Source organism: Chanos chanos, chromosome 1 (genome assembly GCF_902362185.1).
Source record: "Chanos chanos chromosome 1, fChaCha1.1, whole genome shotgun sequence".
In the NCBI taxonomy this organism is placed as follows: domain Eukaryota; kingdom Metazoa; phylum Chordata; class Actinopteri; order Gonorynchiformes; family Chanidae; genus Chanos; species Chanos chanos.
In genome coordinates this window covers 29,198,192-29,223,268 of record NC_044495.1, presented here as the reverse complement: position 1 = coordinate 29,223,268, position 25,077 = coordinate 29,198,192, and the positions used below count along the sequence as shown (strand labels likewise).

Sequence of the window (25,077 nt, the reverse complement as noted above, 5' to 3'; positions counted from 1 at the left end):
GCCCACCCCACCACTGTTCTTCCATCTACCCCCACCCCCACCCCAACAACAAAATCAGCTAACACTGCCTGTTACCTAAGCGACTGGTGCTTAACGACGGCGGGAAGGTTTCTGCCAGCTAATGGGAGCTATTTGCGGAAGGACACAGGCTAGCAGATGGGCACAGAGCTATGCCCACCTAGCGCGGCCGGCTGACGCACTGCCTGCACTCACACCTAATGGAGGGCTAATAAAACCGCGCCGGCGCGCCACAGACTCGCCACTCAATTTCATTAGCCGCTAATCAACCAAAGGTGCCCTTGGCTCACGAAAAGGCTGTTCACAGGAAAAGGAGGAAAAATGGAGTACTCAAAAAAAAAAAAGGAAAGAAAATTCGAAATGCTATGAGCGCAAAAAGGGGAAAAACGGAAACAAGTATTGGAATATTTACACCAAACCACTAAAAAGATATGGCTTGCTTTGGTTTTGGTGAAGTAGTTTAGATAGTAAATGAGCTGTTATACGGTTGGTTGGAGATATTCGGAATGTAGTGGTAGCTGAGAACTAAACAGTAAACACCACTCCCACCTCACTGATCTTTCTATCCTAGTTCAACTCAACCCTGTCTGCTTTTTTTCCACTGGTGAGCAGTAAGGTGGATGTGCTAGTGTATCGGCGCAGCTCCTGCCATTCTGTTAATGTGTAAATATTTCCTCCCACTGTTCTAGAGGTTATCTTTCTCTGTGGAAAGGTTAATGTGTACACAAGTGTGTTTGTGTGTTCATCTGATGGAAGAGGTAAAATATTGGCTCGTGTTTTTGTGTGAGCGTATGCGTGTGTGTGTGTGTGTGGTCAAAGAACAAGCCACTCTGATATCAGAACGGTGGCGCAGTCACAGCAGGCTAACGTTAGCGCAGCTCATTCTGCACAACTTAATGGACTCTGCTAGCGCTGTGACGGCAGCGGAGGCTAATATTAAGTGCCAGCTCAGAGTGTGGCATTAGCAGCTCTATCCAGCACAAATTAATTATTGGTTATATCGCTATGTGTCCCCCTCTTCAGCGATAGGTCACAGAGGCTCACCGTTAATTGCTCGAGCATATGGCCACAAACAGATTTGAGCTGGGGGACCCGCTCTTTACCGTGTTACTTTTTCGCACAGTCAGATGTTCGCCATATTGTCAGTGCTGGCAGCTATTGTTCCACTCGTTTACTTCACAGAGCTAATTACTCCCTAATAATAACTTTACCTTGGAGTTTGTCTCTCTCCCGTGCCAGCAAACCTGTTCACACTACATATGCTAATTATCAGCACATCTTCATTATGCTCCGAAAGCTTTAAGTTCAAGCTGTGCCGCCTGGCGAGAGACGCAAAGCCTGTTTGCTGCCAACTTTCCACTTTTTTGCTGTTTATTTTCTTTCAATAATTCTGTCTCTTTCTCTCTCTCTCATCAACTATGAAAGGGAGAGAAAGTTTTCCTCCTCTTATGTTATCTTCTGAACGTCTTTTTTTTCTTGAGGGAGAAGGCTGTATACGCGCTATAATAGCACTTTTGGGCACCTTGGCACTGTGTTTGTGTGCACAACATTTCCTTTACATTATATCTATGCTGTCTGAACAGTGGATCAGAGAAAGACAGAGTAGTGTGCTACAGTGGTGTTGTGTATGTGTGTGCATGTGTGTATATGTGCATGTACATGCTCACGGGTGTGTGATAGATCCCAGTTGTGCTTGATGGGAGCGCCGTAATCTGTGGCTCAGATCTGGGCTCCACAAGCATGTGTGATGCGCTCAGAAGCTTGATCTGAAGACATGGCTCCCTGTCACCGCACCGACTGTGCCAGTCCGCACACACACACACACACGCAGATTCTCAGAAAAAATCTGTTCATAATGAATCTGTAATGGCCATTGTTCAGTACTGACAATACAACACTTGGAGACACTACTTGAAAAAAAAGAGAAAAGATATTACTCTGTATCAGCGACACCTCTGCATAGATTGCTTGAGCGCATGTGTGCGCGCGCACAAATTGTTATGTTTTGTATTGAAAGAGAGGGGGGGGGGGAGAGCGCAGTGTTTTGTAATTCTATAGCCAGCTGTTGAAGTGGGATTATCGTGGTTTACTGCAGCTCCCAGTTGGAGCTGATGCCATTGTCCCCATTGCTGCGGGTTAGAGGCTAAACGTGAGGGATGAGCAGGATAGATGTGGAGAGGGGCCACCAGAGTGAGGGGAGGACAAACCCCCTCCTCTCTCCTGAGAGAGAAAGAGAGGCTGTGGAATCGTGTCCTGCTGCGGTCGTAAATGAGCCTGTTTTAGCAGCTCTGCAATGTAAAGACCGGCTTGTGTTTGTGTTTTTGTCCATTTAAGATGAGTCTCTTAACGCTTGGTTTTGCAGCTTTACATCTTTACCTTGGATATAGCATATTAGCTAATCACAATTGCCTGTACAAAGACAGCACAGAAAAATGGTTTGGTTGCTTTATTTAAAAGCCCCCCCTCATTCTTTTTTTAGCTGCTATAGTACTAAAACAGCGCTTAGCTATTCAGTCATAAAATATTAGTCCTGTTCTTCAGTATTAACTAACTCTCATACTTTCTGTAATCTTGCTAATTTTATAACAGTTTTCACAGAATGTTGGATTTACTGATGGATGACTCTTCAGCTCACCGGAATTGGTCATTTGAACTGCATTTTTTTTTCCAGTACTGAATATGTTTGTATGCTGGTTTACACATTTGCGCAGATAAGGCAATAACAAGTGCCTGTAAAGAACACTCGAGAGAGAGAGAGGTGCTGCAGTGAGCGTATGTAGTGACATGACCATAGAGACTGTGTACATAGCTCCACATCTAAACTCAAGTGGCTCAAGAGAAGCCTATGTCTAAGTAGGGCCTGAGAGAAAAATGAACACCTGTATGTGTGTTCCCACCTCAGAGAGTGCTTGTCAGCTCCCTGAAAAGCTCCACTGAACCTCTCAGACTTTCACACTGCTCAAAAACAGCAGTAATTACAAATGAACAAGCCCTACTGCAGCTTGAGCCATCAGTGTGTGATACTGATGTCCTCTCTGTGTGGGAAAGTGAGCAGAGAGAGTGTGAGACAGAGAGAGAATGAAAAGATGCAGCACTCCCTCCTTCATTCACATGCTAGTGCTGCCAATAGGAGGACGCTTTGTTTTGAATGAAAATTCAGCATTATCTCAACATTATTTTTGCAACAGCTCAAACTGAAGCGCTTTTTCATTCTTATGAAAGACCTGAACCTTTGGGACACTCACACAGGCGTTCATTTTAATGTCTCATTGTAGCGGTCAGGCTTAGGAGGCAGCTGAGCGGTCGCCATGGTTATGACAAGTGGGATAGCGTTGTACGCTGCCTCCCTGAGCTGTGTGTAGTATGTTGGAGTGTTCGCACTGTCAGTAATGTCACTTCTGGAGCCTTTGTGTTTTTCTGGCAGTGCATTCGTCAGAGGAACCATCTGTCTGCTCCTTCCCTGGGCCCAAGCAAGCGTTTCAGCACACTCTCCTCTTGCCAAAGTCACTGGGTTCTCTCTCTCTCTCTCTCTCTCTCTCTCTCTCTCTCTCTCGCTCTCTCTCTCTGGCTCGCTCTTTTTTTCGTGTTTAATCCTGGAAACCTTGTGAAGTCGCGTGGCTCTTTGCCGACCGGAGTGCAGTTCGGGGGGAAGTGGGGGGCCAGCTGTTGTGAGAGTCTTCTCTGCTCCTTCACGTGACTCTCCCTTTGTTTCAGTCATCAACCCCAGACTGTCAGCCCTGCACCCACTCAGTCCACACACTCACACACACACACACACACAGACAAAGACATGCTTTGGGGACAGGTAGTGTGTATGCACTTTGCACTTGCAAAAGGGCAGGACAGAAGTTCATTGAGATTGTCTCAGTAGGCATTATGTGAATGAAACCAACTCTGAGTTTGTTGAGATTGTCTCAGTATGTCTTATGTAAATGAAACTGACTCTGTGAACCTTGTACATATGTGACTCCTCAGAGAAACCTCAGAGGACCTCATTTAATCTGCCGTGTCAGTGAAAGACTGTGCCGTTCCTTAACTTCTCTTTCTCTTTCTCTCTCTCTCTCTTTCAGCAGGTTCAGGGTCAGTTGCCACCGTTGATGATTCCTGTGTTCCCGCCAGATCAGAGGACGCTGGCTGCTGCTGCCGCTCAGCAAGGTTTCCTCCTACCCCCAGGATTCAACTACAAACCAGGCTGCAGTGAGTGTGCTCTCCTATCTAAACACACACACACACACACACACATACAGTCACACGCCCTCAGCAAGGTGTATGTCTGCCAGTCGCTTGCACGTCGCCCTGTCTCCAGTCCCACAGGGTCATCTGTGTCATCTCCCAGCCCAGACTGGGACACGCTCTTTTTTGCCTCGACGTTCAAAAAGTAAGAGCAGGAAAAAAAAGTTCCTTTGGGATTCGTGTTTTTTGGCCATTGCAGTCTAACTGCGAGGCAATGTGTTGTTTACTATGAGAAGCTTGGAGCGCCAGGACTGAGGCTGAAGAAGGCACTGTGGGGGGGTGGGGGGGTGGGGGCGTGCAGTAAAGCAATGACCTGCCCCAGGTTTCCTCACATTAACACTACCCTCAGCCAAATTTCACCGCCAAAACCTTTCGCTACCACCTCCCACAGGCTTTACACGCACGCACACACACACGCGCGCACGCACTCACACACGCGCACACACACGCCTCACACTGCTCCAAACCCCCCTCCCCCTGCCCACCCCCATATTTGTACCCAGGTCCAGCTTCACCCACAAACTCTTCACAGCTTCACAGTTTCCAAAACAATTCTTTATGTGCAACCCTCCCTCCCCCCTCCTTAACCAAACACCACCTCCACCTCCAGCACCATCGCATACCAAGAACTACTTATCAGTGTATGGATAACTCTAACAAGCTTCACCCACTGCCAAACTCACATTTCAATTACCAGACGTTTTATTTTTTTGCTTTTCATCACCCCTTTCCGGTGTCACTGTTAATTGCTGCGCCCAGTCCAGGTATAGCTCCGGTGGAAGGCGGCCCTACCTTTCCCGAACCCCAGAACACTTCCCTCTCCCTGTTTCCCACCCACAAGACCGAGAGAGAGCTCCCAGGCGAATGGGGGAGGGATATCTCTCCGCTGCCAAGAGCAACATGTTTTTCTTTCTTTCTTTTTGCTCTTTTGTCACAGCTGCACCCAAGAGAGGCATAAAATAGCTGGAATACTTCTATTTGTTTAGGGAATGAGGGAAAAAAAAGAAACAACAGTGTCTTCCAGAGTACATGCTTGAAAAATTTCCAGAGCAAATCTCTAATCTAGAGGAGCCTTTTTTTTCACTTTTAAGAGGGGAGTTGTATGGGAAAAATATTTTGGATTGTGAGATAGGAGCATCTGGTTTATAACTTACTCAAAAGGACAGGTACTCAAAATATCCGCTGGTCCGATAGGACAGACCCTGCAGAATCAGTGTCGGAAGCATAATTTAGCGTGCGGACGTGTGTACGCTTGTATGTGTCAGAAGAGACAGTGGAACATAAGGGCTTTTGAAATATCCCCTCCACTGACACAGTGTCTCAGTGTCGTGTGTCCTGGTGCTGTCGTTACCCTTTGCTGCAGTCAGTGTAATTATGATGGCTTGTCTGAGGTGGGTACTAACACATTGCCTCCATCCATCCCTCTCTTTCTGATTCATCCGTTTAAGCACAGCAGCCTTCCCTGGACAGGAAAGCGGAATCTGTGTGTTTCTGTGTGTGTGTGTGTGTGTGTGTATTTGTGTCTAACAAGGGGCTATCCAGTGCCAGTCTTGACGTTTCCAACCGTAATTAACAGCGGGACGAGTCCTTTATCAGAGAGCACCTTCAGTCTGGCTTTGTGCTAGTGGTATTAGCGCCGAACTGCACAATCGCTCTTTCATTAAAGAAAGCGCAGACAGCACAAAAGCCAAAGGTTTTAAAGCCCTGTAAAAAGAGTCTCCTGCTCTACTCAGGTGGAGAGGAGGAGAGTGAAAGAGGGGGAGGGTGGGGGAGGCACAGGTGGATGAGGGACGGAAAGAAAAAAGAATCATGGAGAGGGGGAGTAAGGGAGGGTAAATAGGGTGAAAATTTGCAGAGAGGGGTGGGGCTGTGTTTGCACGGCGTGGTTGTCAGTTTTTTTGAGCAGGGTGGAAAAGCTTTGGTAAAGTACGGTGGAAGGTGTGGAGGAAAGACCGGCATTTGAGTTAAAGATTTAACAGAGTGGGAGGGTTTGAGGGAGGGAGAAACTAAGGCAAGCTTTTGATACGTTCATTATTGTCCTTTCTTAGGTGACCCTTACCCTCTGCAGCTGATCCCCACCACCATGGCAGCTGCCGCTGCGGCAACGCCCGGCCTAGGTCCGCTTCAGCTCCAGGTAAACCCTTCATCATTTTCCTCCTCATCTTTCTTTCTCCACGTCTACTCTGGACTAGGTACACTCCACTCCCTCACTAAGGTGCTCTCACCGCCTCCACTCTCTCTCTCGCTGCCTTCATACTGTGCTTGGGGTTGTGTTTGTTCTGCTCTCTTTCCATAAATCAGTATGTGCAGGGCAAAGAGAGTCACAGCTGTTGTTTCACTCACTCTGTGTATATGTGTGTGTTGTGTGCACGTGTGTGTGTGTGTGTTCACGCGTGTGTGTGCGTGTGTGTGTGTGTCTGCTGTGGAGACCTCTGTTATTGGTGAGTCAGTCAGGACTGGCTGGGACACTACTTTGAGATGCCTTAACCCAGGGGCCTACAGGGGCTGCAGGCACTTGTATCCGTCTTCCTCTTCCGCTCAGCCTTAACACAGGCAGCTTAGAGAGCAGCAGTCGCTCTGTTTCCAAAGAACTAAACACAGCTGTACTGCATACACACACACACACACACACACACACACACACAGAAAGACCTTATTATTTACATACTAATAAAGCTCTATTACAGACACACATAAGTAACACAGTAATACTGTAAAATACAGCTGCCACACATGTGCTATACACCTACACACATACACATGAAATGTATCAGTGGTGATAGATGTAAAGCAGGTTTCTCACTAATCTATGTGTGAATGGGGTAAAATGAAAGGCTAAGTGTGTGTTCTGTGGGTAAGTAGGCTGGTTGGCTGAGCGTTAACCTGAGTGCATTGCAGAAAGGATCTTGTGACAGAATGTGTGTGTATGTTCTTTGTATAATTGTTTTTTATCACTAACAGATCTGACCTTCCATATGTTCCCTTGTGTTCAAATTCAGATAAATCCTTCGATTGAACAGCTTTGTCTAATGCAATTGGATTTGTGCAGAAAAACAACTGTAAAGACAGAGAACACAACAACAGCCAGCACCACTGTTTTAGCAGCAGCAATGTTCTTAAATCCCTCTGGAGGAAAAAAAAAACAGAAAAAAACACAGATTAAGGCTTTGTCACAAAGAAAATCATTTGCTCAGGATAACCCAAATACAGATGTCTCAGTGGTCTTTATTTCCTCTGGGAGAGTGTAGAACTGTACCAAAAAAGTGCCTGTGACTTTACCACGTAGCCAAGCTAAATTTCAAAACACACACACACACACACACACACGCACGCAAACACACACACACACACACGCACGCACAACATGCCGTAGATTCACAGAAATGCAATTTATATCTGGAAAAATTTTCTTAGTTTTCTTGCAGAGCTCATGTGGCTTTCAGATAATTCCCTGAATTGAAGCAGTAGTAACAGGCTGTCAGACACATACGTACATGGACACCTGCTCTGAGCCGGTCTGTGCAGCTGTGTGAGTTTGACTGAGTACAGGTCACTGGCTCTGTGCTGCTGGGGTTTCAGGCAGACAGGCAGATAAGAGTGAAACAAAGAAACACTGTAGGTCTGGACAGATATATAATGTGTGCAGTGTGGCTCCGAGCCACAGACAGGTGGGGAATTATCAGCTGTGTGAAACATATTAAAGCCAAAGAAGAGAGAGAGAGACAGGAGCAAGCACAACACGTTACCAGTATGAATCAACTACACACAGGGGGGCATATCACGAAACCTTTTGACTTACAGTGGCAAAGCTATGGAGAGAGTAACAGTGTTACCTCCCAGCAAATGCTTTTTCCATTCTCTCCACCACACACACACACACATTCACATTCACACAGTGTGTTTTGTGAGAACAGACAGATTGAAAAAAGAGAGAGTGAAAGGAAAATAAATGAAGTGAATGGGTGAACAGTGATGACGCTGAGGTGGGTAGTTGGAGAGAGGGATGAGGAGGTGGAGGGAAGAGGAGGGAGCGGAGGAGACACGCAGGGAGGCCATATCATCGCTGGAAAAGTATAAAGAGGGTCAATAGGAGGGGTCAGGCATCATATGTGAAGACAGATGTTAGACCATATTGCATCAGATTACCGTACCACACACGAGAGAGAGAGAGAGAGAAAGAGGGAGGGAGGAAAGGAGGGGGAGAGAGGTAGAGATGGTATTTAATACCTTAACAGGCAGACAAAAATAGAATATTGCCGCTGCCAATGGTAAAAAAAAAAAACGCCAAAGATTTATTTTCACGACTGTGAGAAGCTGATGAAGCTGAATTGTGTGTGTGTGTGTGTGTGTGCGCGCACATGCACATGCGTGAGTATCCATCTGTATTTGTGCACGTCTGTTCTTGAAGACTCAGTTAATGCCCCTGTTGAGAATTTGTGAGGCCAGTGGTGTGGTTTTTTTGGTAATTAACAGAATATATAAACACTAACCGTCTGCACTACATGACAGGCACAAATATGTAACTCTGGTCCAGATCCACTGGTCTGGGAACTCTCAGTGCTTAGTATGTAATATACTGAACATGATTAAGAGATCCTAAACTACCTTCCTCTCTCACACAGTACTTTCAGTTTTTATTTGTCAAATCCTCTTTTCCTTGTTTTGTGGAGTTTCTAAGGAATTTGTTTTGTGTGTGTCCATAATTTATGTACATAGGGAGAGCAGGAGAGAGGGATGGAGAGAGAGAGTGAGAGAGAGAGAGAGAGAGAGAGAGAGAGAGAGCAGTTGGCAGCAGTTTCAGTCAGACATGGTGAGTGGCGGAGTTCAGCCTTGCTGGCGTTGTGATCGGAGGCTGCAGAATCTGACAGTCAGGACCAGAAGGAGAGAGGAAACACAGACGGAAAAAGAGGAATAGAGAAATGTGCAGAACAATGACCAGCACTGACCACAAAACAGTAATCACTGTGAAGTCCCCACATTCAGACAACAAAGGGAGAAAAGGCCGGAGAGGAACTGTTAATCTGACTAAAGCTGGGGATTATTGATGTGGGATGCTTTGTGTGTGTGTGTGTGTGTGTGTGTGTGTGTGTGTGTGTGTGTGTGTGTGCGCGTGTGTGCGTGCATGCGTGAGTGTGTGTGTGTGTTTATGAGTAACAGTGGCAACTCTGCTAGACTGCACAGGGAAAAGATACTTTAGTTGTGTGTGCTCCACAATCTGACTTCTTTCTGACGACAGCCAAAGCCAAACATGCACACACACACACAGACACACACACACACACACAGTACCTGTTGAGGTCATGGACCATATTTAGACAGAAAGGCTGAGGAGAGGTAGTGAGATGAGCAGGCTTAAGCGATCAAGCCAATATGTGTCAAACAGACAGGAGACTTTCTTATGAGTGTGTATGTTGTTACGTGAGCTAGTTTAGAGGATGGCTTATTGTCTTACACCTACTTACATTAGCCTTTTCTTTTTTCTTCATTGTGTGTGTGTGTGTTGCATGTGTGCTGGTGCTAGGTCTGTGCACTGACACTGTTGGCTCAGGTTAATACAGGGCTTTGACGTGAGGTTTTCACTAAGCATGTCCATCGGTCGCCATGTGGTTTTCGCTGTGTAAGTGAGTGTGTCTTGTATCTTGGAGTGTGTGTCAGTTAGGGTGTCTTGTTGGCTGCCCTTCTGCCCAGGTCTAACCGATGAAAGCTGGGTCTGTAATACAATTCAATTCATGGAGCAAATAAAGTGCTCTGCTTCAGCAGTCTGAACACACACACTCACACACACAGACACACTCACACACACACACACACACACACACACACACACACACATTCCTGCCGGAGCAGGAGAGGTCTGGTGGGAGTCTGTCACACTCTGGTACACACTCGCCCATCCAGCCACAGCAGTGGTGGAGGTAATTGAACAGAAAGAGGCAACAGCACCTTTATTTCATCTGTCAGTGACAGCGCTGCTCTATGTGTCTGTCTCTGCTTATTTGCACATGCAGGGACCAATGCTTCAGCACACTTACTAATCACAGAATCCACTGCACAACTCTGTCTGTTCACCTCTGGGGCCTCAAGTAATGCGGGTGTTTGTGACAGCTGATGTCTAAATGTGTGTGTGTGAGTGTGTTTGTGTGTGCGTGAGTGTGAGTGTGTGTGTGTGTGTGTGTGTGTGTTCATGCGTGCGTGTGTGTGTGTGTTTGTATGTGTGTGTTTGCTAGAACATGAGTGTGTGAGATGACAATGATTAAGGCATATTGCATTAATGGAGGACTTGAATGTGTGTGTACGTTCATGTGTATATGTGAACATGTGTGTCTTGCGTTTGATTAGAACTCGATGTCTGGTAGATACAGCAGAAGTAAGAGACTGTTGAGTGTGTTGAAGGCTGATGGAAGAGAGCTGTCTTGGCCATTTGCATAAACCAGTCTTTGTTTCCCGCCTGTGGCTGGCAGCCAACACCGAACAGAAGGACGGAAGTTTTACTCGCAAACAGCTCCTAGCTCCCGAAAATCTTAAAGAGAAACACAATTCAAAACACCCAGTCTGAGCTCACAAAACAACAACTGCAATTCCATCCCTCGCCTCGCAGAGAAACACACAATTCAAAAACCGCTTCGCTTTCTTAAGTCCTCACAAAAAAAAAAACAAAAACAAAAACAAAAAACATACATGAAAGCTTTTTGAAGGTCTCTCATTGGAAACAGTGCAAACAGCTTGAGGACTTGTATTATGGGCTGCCTGTTACTGCAGAAACATTTGTTTCATGCAACAATTACACTTTGTAAATGTCCAAGAGCGCTGGTTTTTTTTTTTCCAGTTTTACAATAGTTTGGATTCCTCTGTTGATATTTCATTTAGAAAAATTTTTTTTTTTTCCCTCTGAGAAGAATACAGAAAAAAGCAAAGCCATCTACATCAATGTATTGATTCTTATAGTACATTTGAGTGTTTCTTTATAGCTGGCATTCAGTGAATATCATTTTGCAAGTATTTTGTGCTGTCAGAAATTGTTGTTTTTGAGGAAGGATTCAGTATGGGTCCTTTTGAGCTGCTGAGATGTGTATTGTAGCAGGACACTAAATGTCTACAGGGGACACTGGTTAGTGTATTAGCTCCATGTGGCCCAGGGAGATTAGCAACTTTTCACTCTTTCAATAAACACACAAGACATTTTTTCACCTTGAAAAGCACTTTATGACCCTGAGGCAAAGTAAGTTTTTTTTTTTTCCCAGGATGCACCTTATGCTGTGGGGATGTCTCTGAATGGCTTGATCAGGGGCTGTTAGCAGAGCCTCTGGAGGGTTTGTGACGATGGGGTCAGGCAGGCATGACAACTCAGCCTGTGCAGGAATGTCCCACGCAAACACCATTCAGAGCCTCCTGCTAATGGCCCCGCTCTGCTTTTTACCTCCCATCTTCCTTTTTTTGTTTGCTCCTTGCGTATTCATTTATTCATGGCCCTTTCTCTCTCTCTCTCTCTCTCTCTCTCTCCCCTCTCCCTCTCCCTCTCTCTCTGTCCTGTCTCTTTATAGCAGCTCTATGCAGCTCAGCTGGCTGCTATGCAGGTGTCTCCAGGGGCCAAGCACAGCAGTGTGGGTCAGGCCAGCTTGGCCAGCACGCACTCCCCCACCAGTGGCCAGAACGACAAGAACCGCAGCAGTCCACCACCCAAATCCAAGGTAACATGACCTATGTTTGTGTGTGTGTTTGTTTGTCCGTGTGCTTATTTAAACGTGTTTCATTGTTGCATCCCTGTGTGCCTAACCTTTGGGCATATCGCACTTTAAGTGTGTTTATGTGCTGTTTGTTGAGAGTTGGTGTGTGACGCTGCAGTAGAAATAGAAGTAGCTGACGGCGGGGGGTTCCAGGGCTCATCCAGGCAGAATAAACCCCCATGAATATCAACCTGAGCTGGGATTAAAGTGCTGGGCTGTGCCCTGCCTGGAGTGATGGTCACTTCCCCATCTATGTTGTGTCTTTGCAGCTTTGTCAATCTCGTAATGATAGAACAGTGGGCCAGCTGCTAAATAAACATGTTTGTCACCTCTTGCCCCCTTATGGCTGCCCACACCACATCACAAGTCATCACACACACATACACACACATACAAATACACAGTGCTGATGGGGACAGGACAGAGGCAGGAGGAGCTGCTTGGACAGAGAGGGAGAGAAGCTGGTTTTCAACCAACCACATTTTCCGTGCAGTCGACTCCCTTTCCATACAGAGTAGGAGTGGAGTCTTTCTCTCTGTATATCCATCCCTCTCTGTCTCTCTCTGTTGAGTTGTGGTCTCTGTTGGGGGTGGCGGCTGAGATGAAGAGGCAGCTCTGACCTAGGTCCTGGCCCTGAGATGGAGGCCATCGATTGGCTATGGCCTCCTGCCAAGCATTGTGTCAGTGGCTGAGCAGTTAATGAATGCGCCTGTTTCTCTGACACATGTTTCTCTTCCTGTCACATTAGCATATATATGGAGTGGCTGGAGATGGCCACTGTCTCCCTCTCGTTCTCTCTGTCAGGGAGTGAGTGAGTGAGGAAGGGAGGAGGAGAGGACATGAATGGCACCCAGGGGAACAGGGACAACAGTGGAGTGGACACACATTGCCCCCCCCAGGCCAGTGGCGCACAGCATTCAAACTGACAGCACATTGACCACTGGAAGAGAGACTACAAGACTGTTCACTCACTCACTCACTCACTCACTCACTCACTCACTCCTCGCTCTCAGTTCTGTCCTTCAGCTCTCTCTCTTTCTCTCTCTCTCTCTCTCTCTCTCTCTCTCTGTCTCTGTCTCTCTCTCTCTCTCTCTCTCTCTCTCTCTCTCCCTCGAGCAGCATGTATATTTCAGAACTGCCCTATCTGTGCCAAGCTCTCAGCTGCCATGCTGAAGCCCCCTCTCTCTCTCTCTCTCTCTCTCTCTCTCTCTCAGTCTGGTGTATGTCACACAGATGTTTGGACTGAGGCACACACAGTTTAAGTGCTTCACCCTGAGGGGACACCATGTAACACAGGTGTACCTCCATTTCCAGTCCCTCCGTAAGAGCTTTCACACTGTGAACTGCACACAGATACAGCCCTAACTGACTTTAAAAAGAACCTCACAACCACAAAGTCTGACCTGTCTGTTTCTCAGTGCGTCTGCCCATAACAGCATCGATACCTCTGTCTCCTCAGACTCTAGAGCATCAGCCTGTGCTCTGGGTGTGTTTGTCTGGATAACTATTTTGTGCCTGTAAATCTCCCCTGACAGGGACCTATGTGTGTGTGTTTGTGTGTGTGTGTGTGAGTCTGTATTTATGTATGTCTAAGGGATAGTCTTTTCTCAACGTGGACAGGAGTGATCACGATGAACAGTCAGGACACCCACACTTGTAACAGTAATTGAAACGTCAGTGTGGTGATAAGAGGCAGGCCAACCTGATGCCACTTACACATGTCAGCACTTTGGCAATGTAAAATACAGCATTAGTCTGCCACATATCATCCCTTCAACAGCCTTTTCTCCCCAGGCCTGCTAATACATTGACTCTCTTTCTCTAGCACGCCAGCTCTCCTTAGCCACCTAAAGTGAATCCTTAGTCCAGCTCTCAGGACCGCAGCTTTCTATTGCCATACTTACATAGCAAAGTCTCCTTAACTATGGTAAAATGTTTATGTTTACTTAAGTTCACTAACGCTATAACACAGCTATGTTAATAGAGTCCGTTTTCTTCAGCTGCAACAGAGTAAACACACTTTTAAGGTGGATTATTATTATTGTGATTTCTATCCCATCTTTAGCTGGAGCCATAAAATTGAATCTTTCATTCAAGGGTTCTCTACTGTTCTGTAAAACCACATCTAGCCAACACCACACACAGTGTCTCTAGTTCAGGTTCTCCTCCCTCCATCGCTGGCGTTATCCCTGTTGGCCACCATCCCACTCCAGGATTCTTCCTTCTCAGAGAACAAAACCCGAGGGAGGAGTGGAGAGCATTATCTGTAATAAATATTCAGGTCTTCTCTCTGATTCTCTAGCTCCACAAGACGCAACACAATAGGGGTCAGGATTCAACTTGAATCCTCCTTAGTCTTTTATTGTTTCCGTGTGTGTGTGTGTGTGTGTGTGCGTGTGTGCGCACACGCGCGCTTGCCTTCGTTTATGTAGTGGTGTGTCTGTGTGTGTCTGTGCGGTGCACCAGTCAACATCTTCCAAATCCGTAAGAAGCTCAGAAGCTCAGTCTTGTTCCTGCTCTCCAGTGCAGTGATCTCTGGGCACACAGCACACTCAGTGTCCAGAACCCAGATCATTCACCAGGCAGTGATTAGCACACCTGACGCACGTGTGTGTGTGTGTGAATGTTATTACGCACATGTTGTCATAACCCCAGGAACAGGTGCCACAACAGGTGTTGGGTCAGGAGCCCCTGTGGACAGAGAACTTGCTGCTTCTGCCTGTTGTGGCACTATACAGAAAACAAAAACAAAAAACCAAAGCCACTCTGTGCTGTTCTAAGCTCTTATGATCAGCTGCCTAAGACTCGGCTGGCAGCTGAGATGTCCATTATTGCACTGGGTCGCCTCTTCACTCGATACCTGTCATAAAGGGGGCCTTTATTGGAGCCCAACGTAGGAGTGCGGGTTGCTGATTGGTGGAGTCCCTCTCAGCACACCCTTGAGATGACCCTAATTGTGTTGTCTTAATTGGGATCAGTGGGCGGAGCATCTGCCCTGCTGTGAACCAATCCTGGCCTCCTGTCACATGAGCCAAGCTCCACCCTCTAATGTGATTAAGTGAGCAGAAGGAGTAGTGTGCTGGTGGTAACTAATGTGATAAGGCATCTCACATGGGTGGACTTCCACATGGCACTTTCCTTCACACAACTATTCCATTTCTTCTGTCCTCTTCTCTTCTCCATCTCACACTGTCCCTGTGAATCTCTAGGACAGGTGAAGGAGAAAATGTCTGTGAAAAAAAAAACACCGTAGCCAACGTTTTTGCTTTTTTTGCTCGCCAGAACCTGCAGTATACCACAGTGCTCTCATCTGTGGGGCCTTAGGTCCTAGACTATTTCATGGGAGCACTATTGTAGCTTTAGAAGCAGAAACAAGCCGTGTTTGTGGTATTTGTTTGTGTGTGCTCATTTGCATGCCTGTATCAGCATGACTTTGCTGTTGTTTAAAAGTGTCAGATAAGACGTTGCATGGATGTCTTGGCATGGATCTCTTAAGAATCCAGAGACAAAAATCATCTGCACAGACCCCTTCCTGCTCCTTTTTTTTTTTTTTTTTGCATGTAAAAAAAAGCACTCCTTTTGGCTGTGGCACTTGTCCCTTAGCTCCACATGGGGAGTTTTGATTGGTTTCCCAGAGTCCATATCGAGAAGGTGACGCTGGCCAAACGTTTTGCTTTTACAGGACGAGGGCGCTCAGCCCCTGAATCTGTCGTCCAAGCCTAAGACATCCGAGAGCAAGTCACCCACCTCCCCCGCTTCCCCACAGGTTCCCACCCTGAAGATGGGCCCCGGCTCCCTGAAGCACAGCGCCCCTTCCAGTCTCGGAGGACCAACATCCAGAGGCAGCTCCATAGGTAAAGAAAAAAAAACTTCTATTTCTTTCACATACATACCAACACACATATACATATTCACAGATTCATTTGAGTGGGGACCAGACTGTGAGTTAAGAATTAATCCATAAACAGACATACTGTAGTTTTTAATGCTAAAATGTTGTAATTAGGAATCAGGTCAACTTCAGAGTATCTGGGCCAGTAATGTCCAAACAGTTGTCATGACAACATTCTAACCAGGTATCTGGAGTAACCACCCTCATATCTGTGAAGTAAAGCATCATCTGTGACGTGTCTGTATCCGTGAAACAAAACAGCATATGAGTTTTTGTCACACAGTGAGTGGGATACAGTGATATAACAATTTGTTATTTGTTCTTTGCATATGCCTGAATCTCTGAAGACCATTTTAATTCTTTTTTCTTAATTCTGTTAGGATCACACTGTATCACAACACTTGTTGGCAGTTAGTGATGTTATGTTTATGTTTGTAGGTCTTAATTATGCCTGAGGGGTTACATTGTGAAGTGTTTATTAGAGGCTGAATGGGCTACGTGTGTATGTGTGTGTGTGTGTGTGTGTATGAGAGAGAGAGAACACTGAGCAGTGATTTGTTGTGTTTCAGGCTGAATAAAGACACACTAGGAGGCTCCATGACAGGCGAGATGCGATTAGACAAGCCTCTTACACAACTGTGTTACCACGCATGACAGCAAACAAACCTGCGTTAATATCACAATAACACAATAACACCCCCCCCGCCGCCAAACACACGTACACACACACACACACACACACAAGCTCACTTCTCTCCCCTGGTTAGCCATTTCAGACATCCCTCTTGTTAATCGCAGTGTTTCTCCACAAATCCCTGGATTTAATAGCAGATTAGTGGATTTATGGCCCAGATGTTTTTTGTTCTGAAAAATGGATTAGAGAATAAAGTTTGCCGGAATCCTCTGGAACATGTTGAGGCAAGCCGCTCATTAAGATCACAGTTAGAGTCTGCCTTTTGCCCTGCTGTCTTGCCCTGTGTTCTTCGGTCATTAGGAGGTCAGAGAAGCTCTCATAACCCCATTCAAACATAGGGAGGCTCCACCACACGGCTTAACCTGCTTTTCATGCCTGTGTGTGTATCTCTGTGTGTGTGTGTGTGTGTGTGTGTGTGTCTCAGTCTTACCCTCAGCACAAGTCTGTCCTGCTGTGTGACCCAACAGAGTCACTGACAGTTTGTGACAACTGTCCTGGGACACTGTCCCATAATTCTCCATTCCCTGTGCCAGCCCCTATCCTCTTCCTGCCATGTCAGTGTCACCGCAGAGACAGCAGCGTGAAAGCCTGTCACTGACCATGCTTTCAATGGCCTTCATTCTCTGCCCCTCTCTCTCCCTCTCTCTCTCTCTCTCTCTCTCTCCCCCTCTCTCCCTTTTAGTTCTTCCTAATTCACCTCACACCCCTTATATAGGACTTGTTTGGGGCCGCAGATGTGACTCTGCTTTTCCCTTACCTCTCATGCACTCTCTCTCTCTCTCTCTCTCTTTCTCTCTCTTTCTACTTCTCTCAGTCCCTCTCTCTCTCTCTCGCTCTCCCTTTCTCCTTCTCTCTGTCTCTCTCTCTTTCTCTCCCTTTCTCCTTCTCTCTCTACCTTGTTTCCTCTGGAGGAAGCTAACGCCACTGTCAGAGAGCTTGCTCCCCAGTCTCTGACAGGACACTTGAACAGATATGACTTCCATAAGACTTTGCTCTGCTGCCATTTTAAAGAGCAGAGGAGATTGTAATCTGGCCTGAGATGGCATTAGCGGGCAGATTACAGCAGATAAAGAGCCATAAGCTCACACAGGATGTCTTTGTTAGAACTAACTCCCGGAGATGGGCAGTCCAATAGTGCTAGTCCATAGTCCCCTCAGCAGACACAGCTGCCTTTTCAGCCACTTAATCTGCAGGAAATAATACAAATAATGACACCCAGAATCATCTTTCATATGTAGAGAACAGATGTTCTTGGATGGATGGAATTGGCCAGCTTTGGCTTAAACAGGAACAATCTCTGCTTAGTTTTTTCTCTTAAAACAATTCCATGAGCCTTTCATTAGAATGGGAAAGATAGACAGAGCATGCGCATGGGTGCATTTTCCGAATCCCTCTTTCACAGAAGTGACAAACAGAGTATGGGGATTGTATAGAAATATGGGAATAAGGATTTGTGAGATTCCAGTAGAGCTGTATAAACAAGCAGTATAGAGCAATGTGTGTGTGTGTGTGTGTGTGTGTTTTGTCAGAAACTCGTGACATTTTACAGCTGTAAATAAACGGTCAGATTTCATAAAGGCTTCTCCCTTATGACTGGATTGTGTGTGAACATATTAGATACTCCAGCAACTATCCAAGATCAAAATTTTGTCATTTTTCTTGACATGAGTAAGATTAGAACAAGGCTCGGCCCTAGTGAGAACTAATGAGACCATATAAAATCTGGGTAGGACCTTTTGGTATTCTTCCGATTGTCCTGTTTTTTTCTTTCCACCTCTACCTCTGTCACTCCTTCTCTGGGGATTTGAGGTTTTAGAAGAAAAGGTAGAGTTGGCCAGAGGAGTACTGAGTCAGAGATTACCCCCACAGTCAAGTACCCAGTCAAGTGTCTGTGTGTGTGTGTGTGTGTGTATTCTCCTCATGGCACAGTGTATGTTAATGCTCATTTCCTTAGGCTCTTTACGTTTATTCTGCATGGCCTCCTCATGGTGTGTTCTTTTTTCAAACCATGTGAAACACACACACACACACACACACACACACAGAGAGAGGCTAAACGTTGCACTCTCCCACAGACTTGCTGTCGTCCATCTCTGCGGGAGGCTACCTGAACGACCACGAGGCTGTGAGCAAGGCCTTCCAAGAGGCTCGGCAGATGAAGGAGCAGCTGAAGAGAGAGCAGCAGGTGCTGGACGCCAAAGTGGCAGCAGTCAACAGCCTGGGTCTCAACAACGGCCGCACAGAGAAGGTCAGACATCTACTCACTCACTCACTCTCATTCATTCTATCACTTACTTACTTAAACCCAGTCACTCACTCTCTCACTCACTCACTCTCTCTCTCTTATTTCACTCACTCACTCACTCTCTCACTCACTCTCTCTCTCTTATTTCACTCACTCACTTACTCACTCACTCTCATTCATTCTATCACTTACTTACTTAAACCCAGTCACTCACTCACTCTCATTCATTCTATCACTTACTTACTTAAACCCAGTCACTCACTCACTCTCTCACTCACTCTCTCTCTCTTATTTCACTCACTCACTCACTCACTCACTCTCATTCATTCTATCACTTACTTACTTAAACCCAGTCACTCACTCACTCTCTCACTCACTCTCTCTCTCTTATTTCACTCACTCACACACTGATTCATTTACTTTGTACTTTCACTCACTCACTCACTCACTCACTCACTCATTCATTCATTTACATACTTGCTTACACATAGACTTGCTACTGTCAGTCAGACGCACAGACACACACTCACTCACAGAGAAACAGTCTCTCATTATTCTGACATGGATGGTTTGGGCAGTGCAGAGGCCATTTAGGTAAAGACAGGATAAAAGCTATGAGGTTAAAGGACTAGATCAAGAAAGATATTTAGAAAATAAGAAGAATGAAAAGAAAATTGTGGTAGTCATGAGGTCACATGACTAAGAGTGACAGGAGCCTAGAGTAATGGAGGGAAAAGTGCAGTTTTGCTAAGTGAGGCTGTCAGTGTGGAGCTGTGAGACAGAGGGACTGGGTTTACTGAGTGTATTGTTCATGCTAATGCTAACACTGGGGCCGAGAGTGACTGACAAATTCAACTCCAGGGCAGGTACGCTTTACTCCTATTAAATGTTAATACACAACATGCCCTACACACATACACACACACACACATACACTCACACACATACATACTTGTTTCAAATGGTCGTAAATGTCAGGGAGAGCCCATAGGTACTGTCTCTCTATCCAACTCTGGTTCTAGACTGGGCTGTAATTATGCTGATTGCAGCCACTGATGAAGGTCCATTAGAATAATCCTTCTCCTCTTCTCTCTAATATGATTTAGTACAGCTCAGCTGTCCTTTACCGTGACCAGAGATTACTGTACACACACACACGATACTTCACCCACCCTCACACATTCAAACACAAACAGACACGTGACCTCTCCCAGTCAGGACTCTTTAACACATGATTAGTGACTTCAGTGTGGTTTTGCACATGACAGTGGCTTCATTTCTGGGTCATATTTACATGTAATCGTTACTGTTAGACATGAGAGCTTAAACACTTTAAGCACTTTTAACATTTAAACACTTTTTGTAGGCTGTAAAATCATACAAGGGGGCTTAAGTGTAGAGGGAGGGAGAGAGAGAGAGACAGAGAGAGAGAGAGAGAGTTATGCTCTGGCAGCGGTGTGCTCAGAGGCAAAAAGAAAAAAAAAAGTTGTCCTGCTCTAGATATCAAGGCTCTAAGTCAACCGGAGCTCAGTACATCAACTGTCCTCACCAGGAGCTGAACAAATAAGCTTGATAAATCTCTACATTTCTCATTCTCTCTTTTTCCCCATTTCCCCATTCTCTCTCTCTCTCTCTCTCTCTCTCTCTCTCTCTCTCTCTCTCTCTCTCACTCTTGCTGTAACTCTCTCTGCTGTTTCAAACTAATCTATGTACTATGCTGTCCTACGTGACTGGAGTCCACAGAAAGCTCATTTGCTGTTTGTTTTCTTTGCTCTCTGTATGTGATTTAGAGGCTGCTGGCTTCTGCTCAGAGATCATTACTGTCCACTCCCTTACACATAGCTGATAGATCAGGAGAAAAGAGGGAGATAGACAAAGAATGGAAACTGACTTTTGTCTTGAATCTTTTGGATTTGACTCTGTAAGTTATAAGGATAAGACCATGGTAAGGGACAGTAGAAGACTTCTTGATGTCTATATCATTTCCCCCCCTATACTTTTATTCAATCAGTGCTCTCATTCTCATAATGAAAGGGTTTTTTCTTTTCTTTTCTTTTCTTTTTCTTTTCTTTTCTTTTCTTTTCTTTTCTTTCTCCTTTTTTTCTTTTTTCCTTTTTTCTCTCTCACTCTTCCTCTTTTTCTCTTTCCACTCTCTCTCTCGCTTTCCTCTCTCTCTCTCTCTCTCTCTCTCTCTCTCTCTCTGTCTCTCTCTCTTTTGTCCCTCCCCCCTGGGAATATTTTCTCTCAGTGGCACATTCATTTAAATCACACTGGCTAACGCAGAGGGACAATTAAATCTCTATCAGTGAAAAATGGAGTAATGCATTTCATTACGGTGGCCCGGCCAGCGTGGGTCACGTTCTAATGCAAGGGGAAGCGCTCTCAGAATGTGTTTTTAAAGATGGCGTTGGATTTAGGATGGATTCTAATTGACTAATTAAGTCTTAAACGCAGCATTGGGGTTGGAAGGCAGAAATGCCTGTTTTTTGGGGAAACAAGGCTGCCCGCATTTGCCATGTAAATGAACAGTAAATCTGCCTTTTATTGAGTGGGATAAATACCCAGAAGTCTGTGTGGTCTGGCCCACTCTCGTCCCTGGAGCTCTCTTCCTCTAATGCATCGACCTTAAGGGCAGAGAGAGAGAGGGAAAGAGAATGAGAGAGAGAGAGAAAGAGAAAGAGAGAAAAGGGCAGGCACGCAGGTGGCTTCCACAAAAAATCTGGAAGCGTAAACACACGATCATGTGCACAGAAAAGACACTTACACACGTTCATTGTGAGACACTCATACAGGCGCTATTCCATATCAAGTAAAATTCACCATAACAAATGTGTTGTTTGTGCTTGTAAATGTACGTCAGTCAACTTGAAATATAAGCTGACTGATTTTTAACTCGTGTGTGTGTAGGAGAAGGCTGTGCTGGAGAGCCTGAGTCAGCAGTTGAAACAGTCAGAAGAAAGCAAGTTCAGCCATAGCATGATGGACTTCAGCATAAGTGGAGACTCAGACGGTGAGTGCACTCTCTGTTCATGCATGTGTGTGTTTGTGTTTGAATATGTGAGTGTGTGTGTGTGTGTGTGTGTATTTCTGTGCGTTTTGGGTTTGTGGTGTTATCTCCCTCCATCCTGACTGGGCTGTCTCTGCTGGTCTTCACAGGCAGTCCAAGTGTGTCTGACTCACGGATGTTTCGGGAGGCTCGGGGCCGCGGCAGCTCGGAGCCGCACATTAAACGGCCCATGAATGCCTTCATGGTCTGGGCAAAGGATGAGAGAAGGAAGATCCTACAGGCCTTCCCTGACATGCACAACTCCAACATTAGCAAAATCCTTGGTAAGATCCCCTCTAGACACCAGAGAGGAAAAAAACAGAGAGAGAGAGAGGTGGGGAGGGAGGGTTCCAAGAAGAATGGCTTTAACATCTTTCTCTCATAATTTTGCATACCAAGCACTGTGCGTGAGTGGTTTTTTGCACGCTTATATCCTGTATGTAGGCGTTTGTTCTTAAACAGAGTTTCCCTGCTGGCTCTGGTCCAGCACACTGAAAGCTTGATCTCCTCAAAATCTCACAGCTCCCGCTGATTGACAGTTCCCTCTTAATCTCTCATTGGCTGATCATATTTTAAGGGAGAAAGAGGGCGGGTATGACTCCATTTGGGATAGCACAGAAAGTCACAGACCCATGCACACACACAGTTGGTCCCCATTTTACTCGTGAGCGCTATTGTGTAAGCGGCGCTTAATGAATCGCTCTGGAGAGCTAACTCGAACAATGATGATATAATTCATTATGCATTAAACAAGCACTCCAGTCTGTCTGACATTTGCTGGAGACCTCAGGGATTGTGTTTGACATTTTAAAGAGCTCCTAAGCGTTTTATAACATGGCCAAATCTGGTTCTAATAAGACTCTGTGCTCTCAATTGTTAACAGAAGGGGTTTCCTTTTTCCACGGCCCGGGCGTGTGTCAGCGCCAGTGGTGACAGCTTTTTCCCATTAAACATACAGTAGGAGAGTGTAAATTCAGCACAGACTCACAGTTACACATACACACACTGCAACCAGATACACACTGACTGGAGCCAGTCATGTGCATACACAAGGGCAGTTCAGACTATGTTCTGTGCTTGTGTGTGTGTTATGTGTGTGTATGAACAGAGCTGATTTAATGAGGAATAAGGAGCACAGGCCACAGGTACTCTTGTTGAGCTCCGCTAATTAGATGGAACATCTGAGTAGCCCACTTAACCTGCTGTCACCTGAAATAATGACGCATGTCGCTGTGTGTGTGTGTGTGTGTGTGTGTGTGTGTGTAACTCTGTATCAGGCCAGAGACCACACTCTCCTGTGCTTTGTTTGACAGCACCTTGTCTCCCTACTCCAAACAAAAGGCCTCTCTGTGTCTCCTTCTACACACAGCCTACTGAAGCAGCAGTTAAAAAGCTGCCTGAGGAGAATTATATATATATATATATATATATATATATATATATATATATATATTATTATTATTATTACATTTAGAGATTACATAGAAAACGTATATATATATATCTGTCTGTGCGTGAGTCTATGTCTCTCTATCTCTCTCTAAATTCGTGCTGAGCGTGTACGTGTGTCGTTCTTCTGAAAGGTTCTCGTTGGAAGGCGATGACTAACCTGGAAAAGCAGCCGTACTACGAGGAACAGGCTCGACTCAGTAAACAACATCTGGAGAAATATCCAGACTACAAGTACAAGCCACGACCCAAACGCACCTGCCTAGTAGACGGCAAAAAACTGCGCATTGGAGAGTACAAAGCCATCATGCGCAACCGTCGACAGGAGATGCGCCAGTATTTCAGTGTGGGGTGAGCGAGTTAAAAAGAACAAGTTTACTATGCATGTCTATGCATCCTGCATTGCCGAAAGAAAACCATTCTTGAGAGTTCTGTTTGATGACCACATTGTGTCCAGCATAAACTGAAGACCAGGAGTTTGGGTTCATTATTGCTTTGTGTCTCAGTGTTGTAGAACTAAATAAGAGAGGAGGCCCTGTGTCTGTGTCTGTGTGTGTAATTGTAATTTTCCTTTGTGTCTAAATATTGAGGAAGTGAATAAGAAAGTAAACTCTGTCTGTGTTTGTGTGTAATTGTGTGTACAGGCAACAGGCCCAGTTGCCTCTGTCCTCAGCAGGAGTAGTGTACCCGGGCGCTCTCTCCATGGCAAGCATGCCCTCCCCCCAAATGCCCTCAGAGCACTCCAGTATGTCCAGCAGCCCTGAGCCCGCCCCTCCTGCCCCACCCGCCTACCTCACCAGCCAAAAGGGGGAGGAGCCCCGCGTCAAAGAAGAGGAGGAACTACGACTGGACGACAGTAACGGCCACGTCTACGACGACTTTGACTACGAGGATGAAGAAGCAGACTACGGTAGTGAAAGCGAGAACCACATCGCCCAGTAGACCTGCCAATCACCGTCAATCTCACCAATTCCCACCACACCCTGCACACAAAGCCCCCCCCCCCCTGCCTCCCACCACCCAGTGTCAGGACTCTGTCGGAGCAGAGCCAAACCCCTCCTAAAGGAGCCCAGATACCAGCAGCAGCAGCAAAGCACAGGACCTGTCAATCAAAGAGACTGTTACAGAAATGAGGGTCAAATATAGGGAAAGGCAGAGCTTGCCTTGACTTCTGCTGGCTACATATCTTGGCAAGCTCACAGTAAATCATGAGTAAGCTACAACAGAGGGGAATAATGACCCTCTTGACCAGTTTATTGTCAAAGAGATGTTTTTTTAAAGATAAACAAATAAATAACTAAATAAGGACCATCAATGAGGAGACACTTTAAAATGGTGGACCTGTTTGTTTTAAAAAAGAGACACTTTTAAACTGCTTTCTTTTTGTTCTCTTGGTCCTCTAATACTCTCACTCAGGTACACGGTGCCAACCAGTGGCTAGTGAATGTGATTTGTTGTTTTTGTGCTCCAGTTTTAATAGGAAAAAAGGCAAAAACATTTCAGTTCCTTTTTATTGTAAAGCACCTGACAGGAAAAAGAACAAAACCTGCTCCATGTTTTAATTTTTTCCTTTGTCTCGGCAGTTTTTGCTGTTTCCAGATCCTCTTTCTATCAAAAGCTCATGTCTTTGCGTACACCTTTTCATGGTACAGCTGTCTCAGTGGTGACCAGCAAGACCAGTCATGTCCCAACAGTTGAAATGGTCTGGTGTAAGTCTGGCCGCACAGGAGACTGGACCTCGCTTTGACAATGACTATGACAATCCGCGGGCCATAC

At 45.8% G+C, this 25,077-nt stretch overlaps 1 protein-coding gene across 4 annotated transcripts in view; it reads left to right on the top strand.

Moving 5' to 3' along the window:
* sox5 (SRY-box transcription factor 5) overlaps positions 1 to 24,801 on the top strand; it is a 69,252-nt gene extending 44,451 nt beyond the window's left edge. The window contains exons 7-15 of one of the 4 annotated variants that reach the window (XM_030770607.1): positions 4,092 to 4,215; positions 6,300 to 6,385; positions 11,793 to 11,939; positions 15,658 to 15,829; positions 18,637 to 18,809; positions 21,714 to 21,816; positions 21,963 to 22,136; positions 23,436 to 23,652; positions 23,946 to 24,801. In XM_030770607.1, the coding sequence (XP_030626467.1) occupies positions 4,092 to 4,215; positions 6,300 to 6,385; positions 11,793 to 11,939; positions 15,658 to 15,829; positions 18,637 to 18,809; positions 21,714 to 21,816; positions 21,963 to 22,136; positions 23,436 to 23,652; positions 23,946 to 24,243 (1,494 nt within the window). In that variant the 3' untranslated portion in view covers positions 24,244 to 24,801. Of the gene's footprint in view, positions 1 to 4,088; positions 4,216 to 6,299; positions 6,386 to 11,792; positions 11,940 to 15,657; positions 15,830 to 18,636; positions 18,810 to 21,713; positions 21,817 to 21,962; positions 22,137 to 23,435; positions 23,653 to 23,945 lie in introns of all 4 variants that reach the window. The other 3 variants (XM_030770625.1, XM_030770616.1, XM_030770598.1) reach the window with 3 other exon arrangements.
* Positions 24,802 to 25,077: the final 276 nt, after the last annotated feature.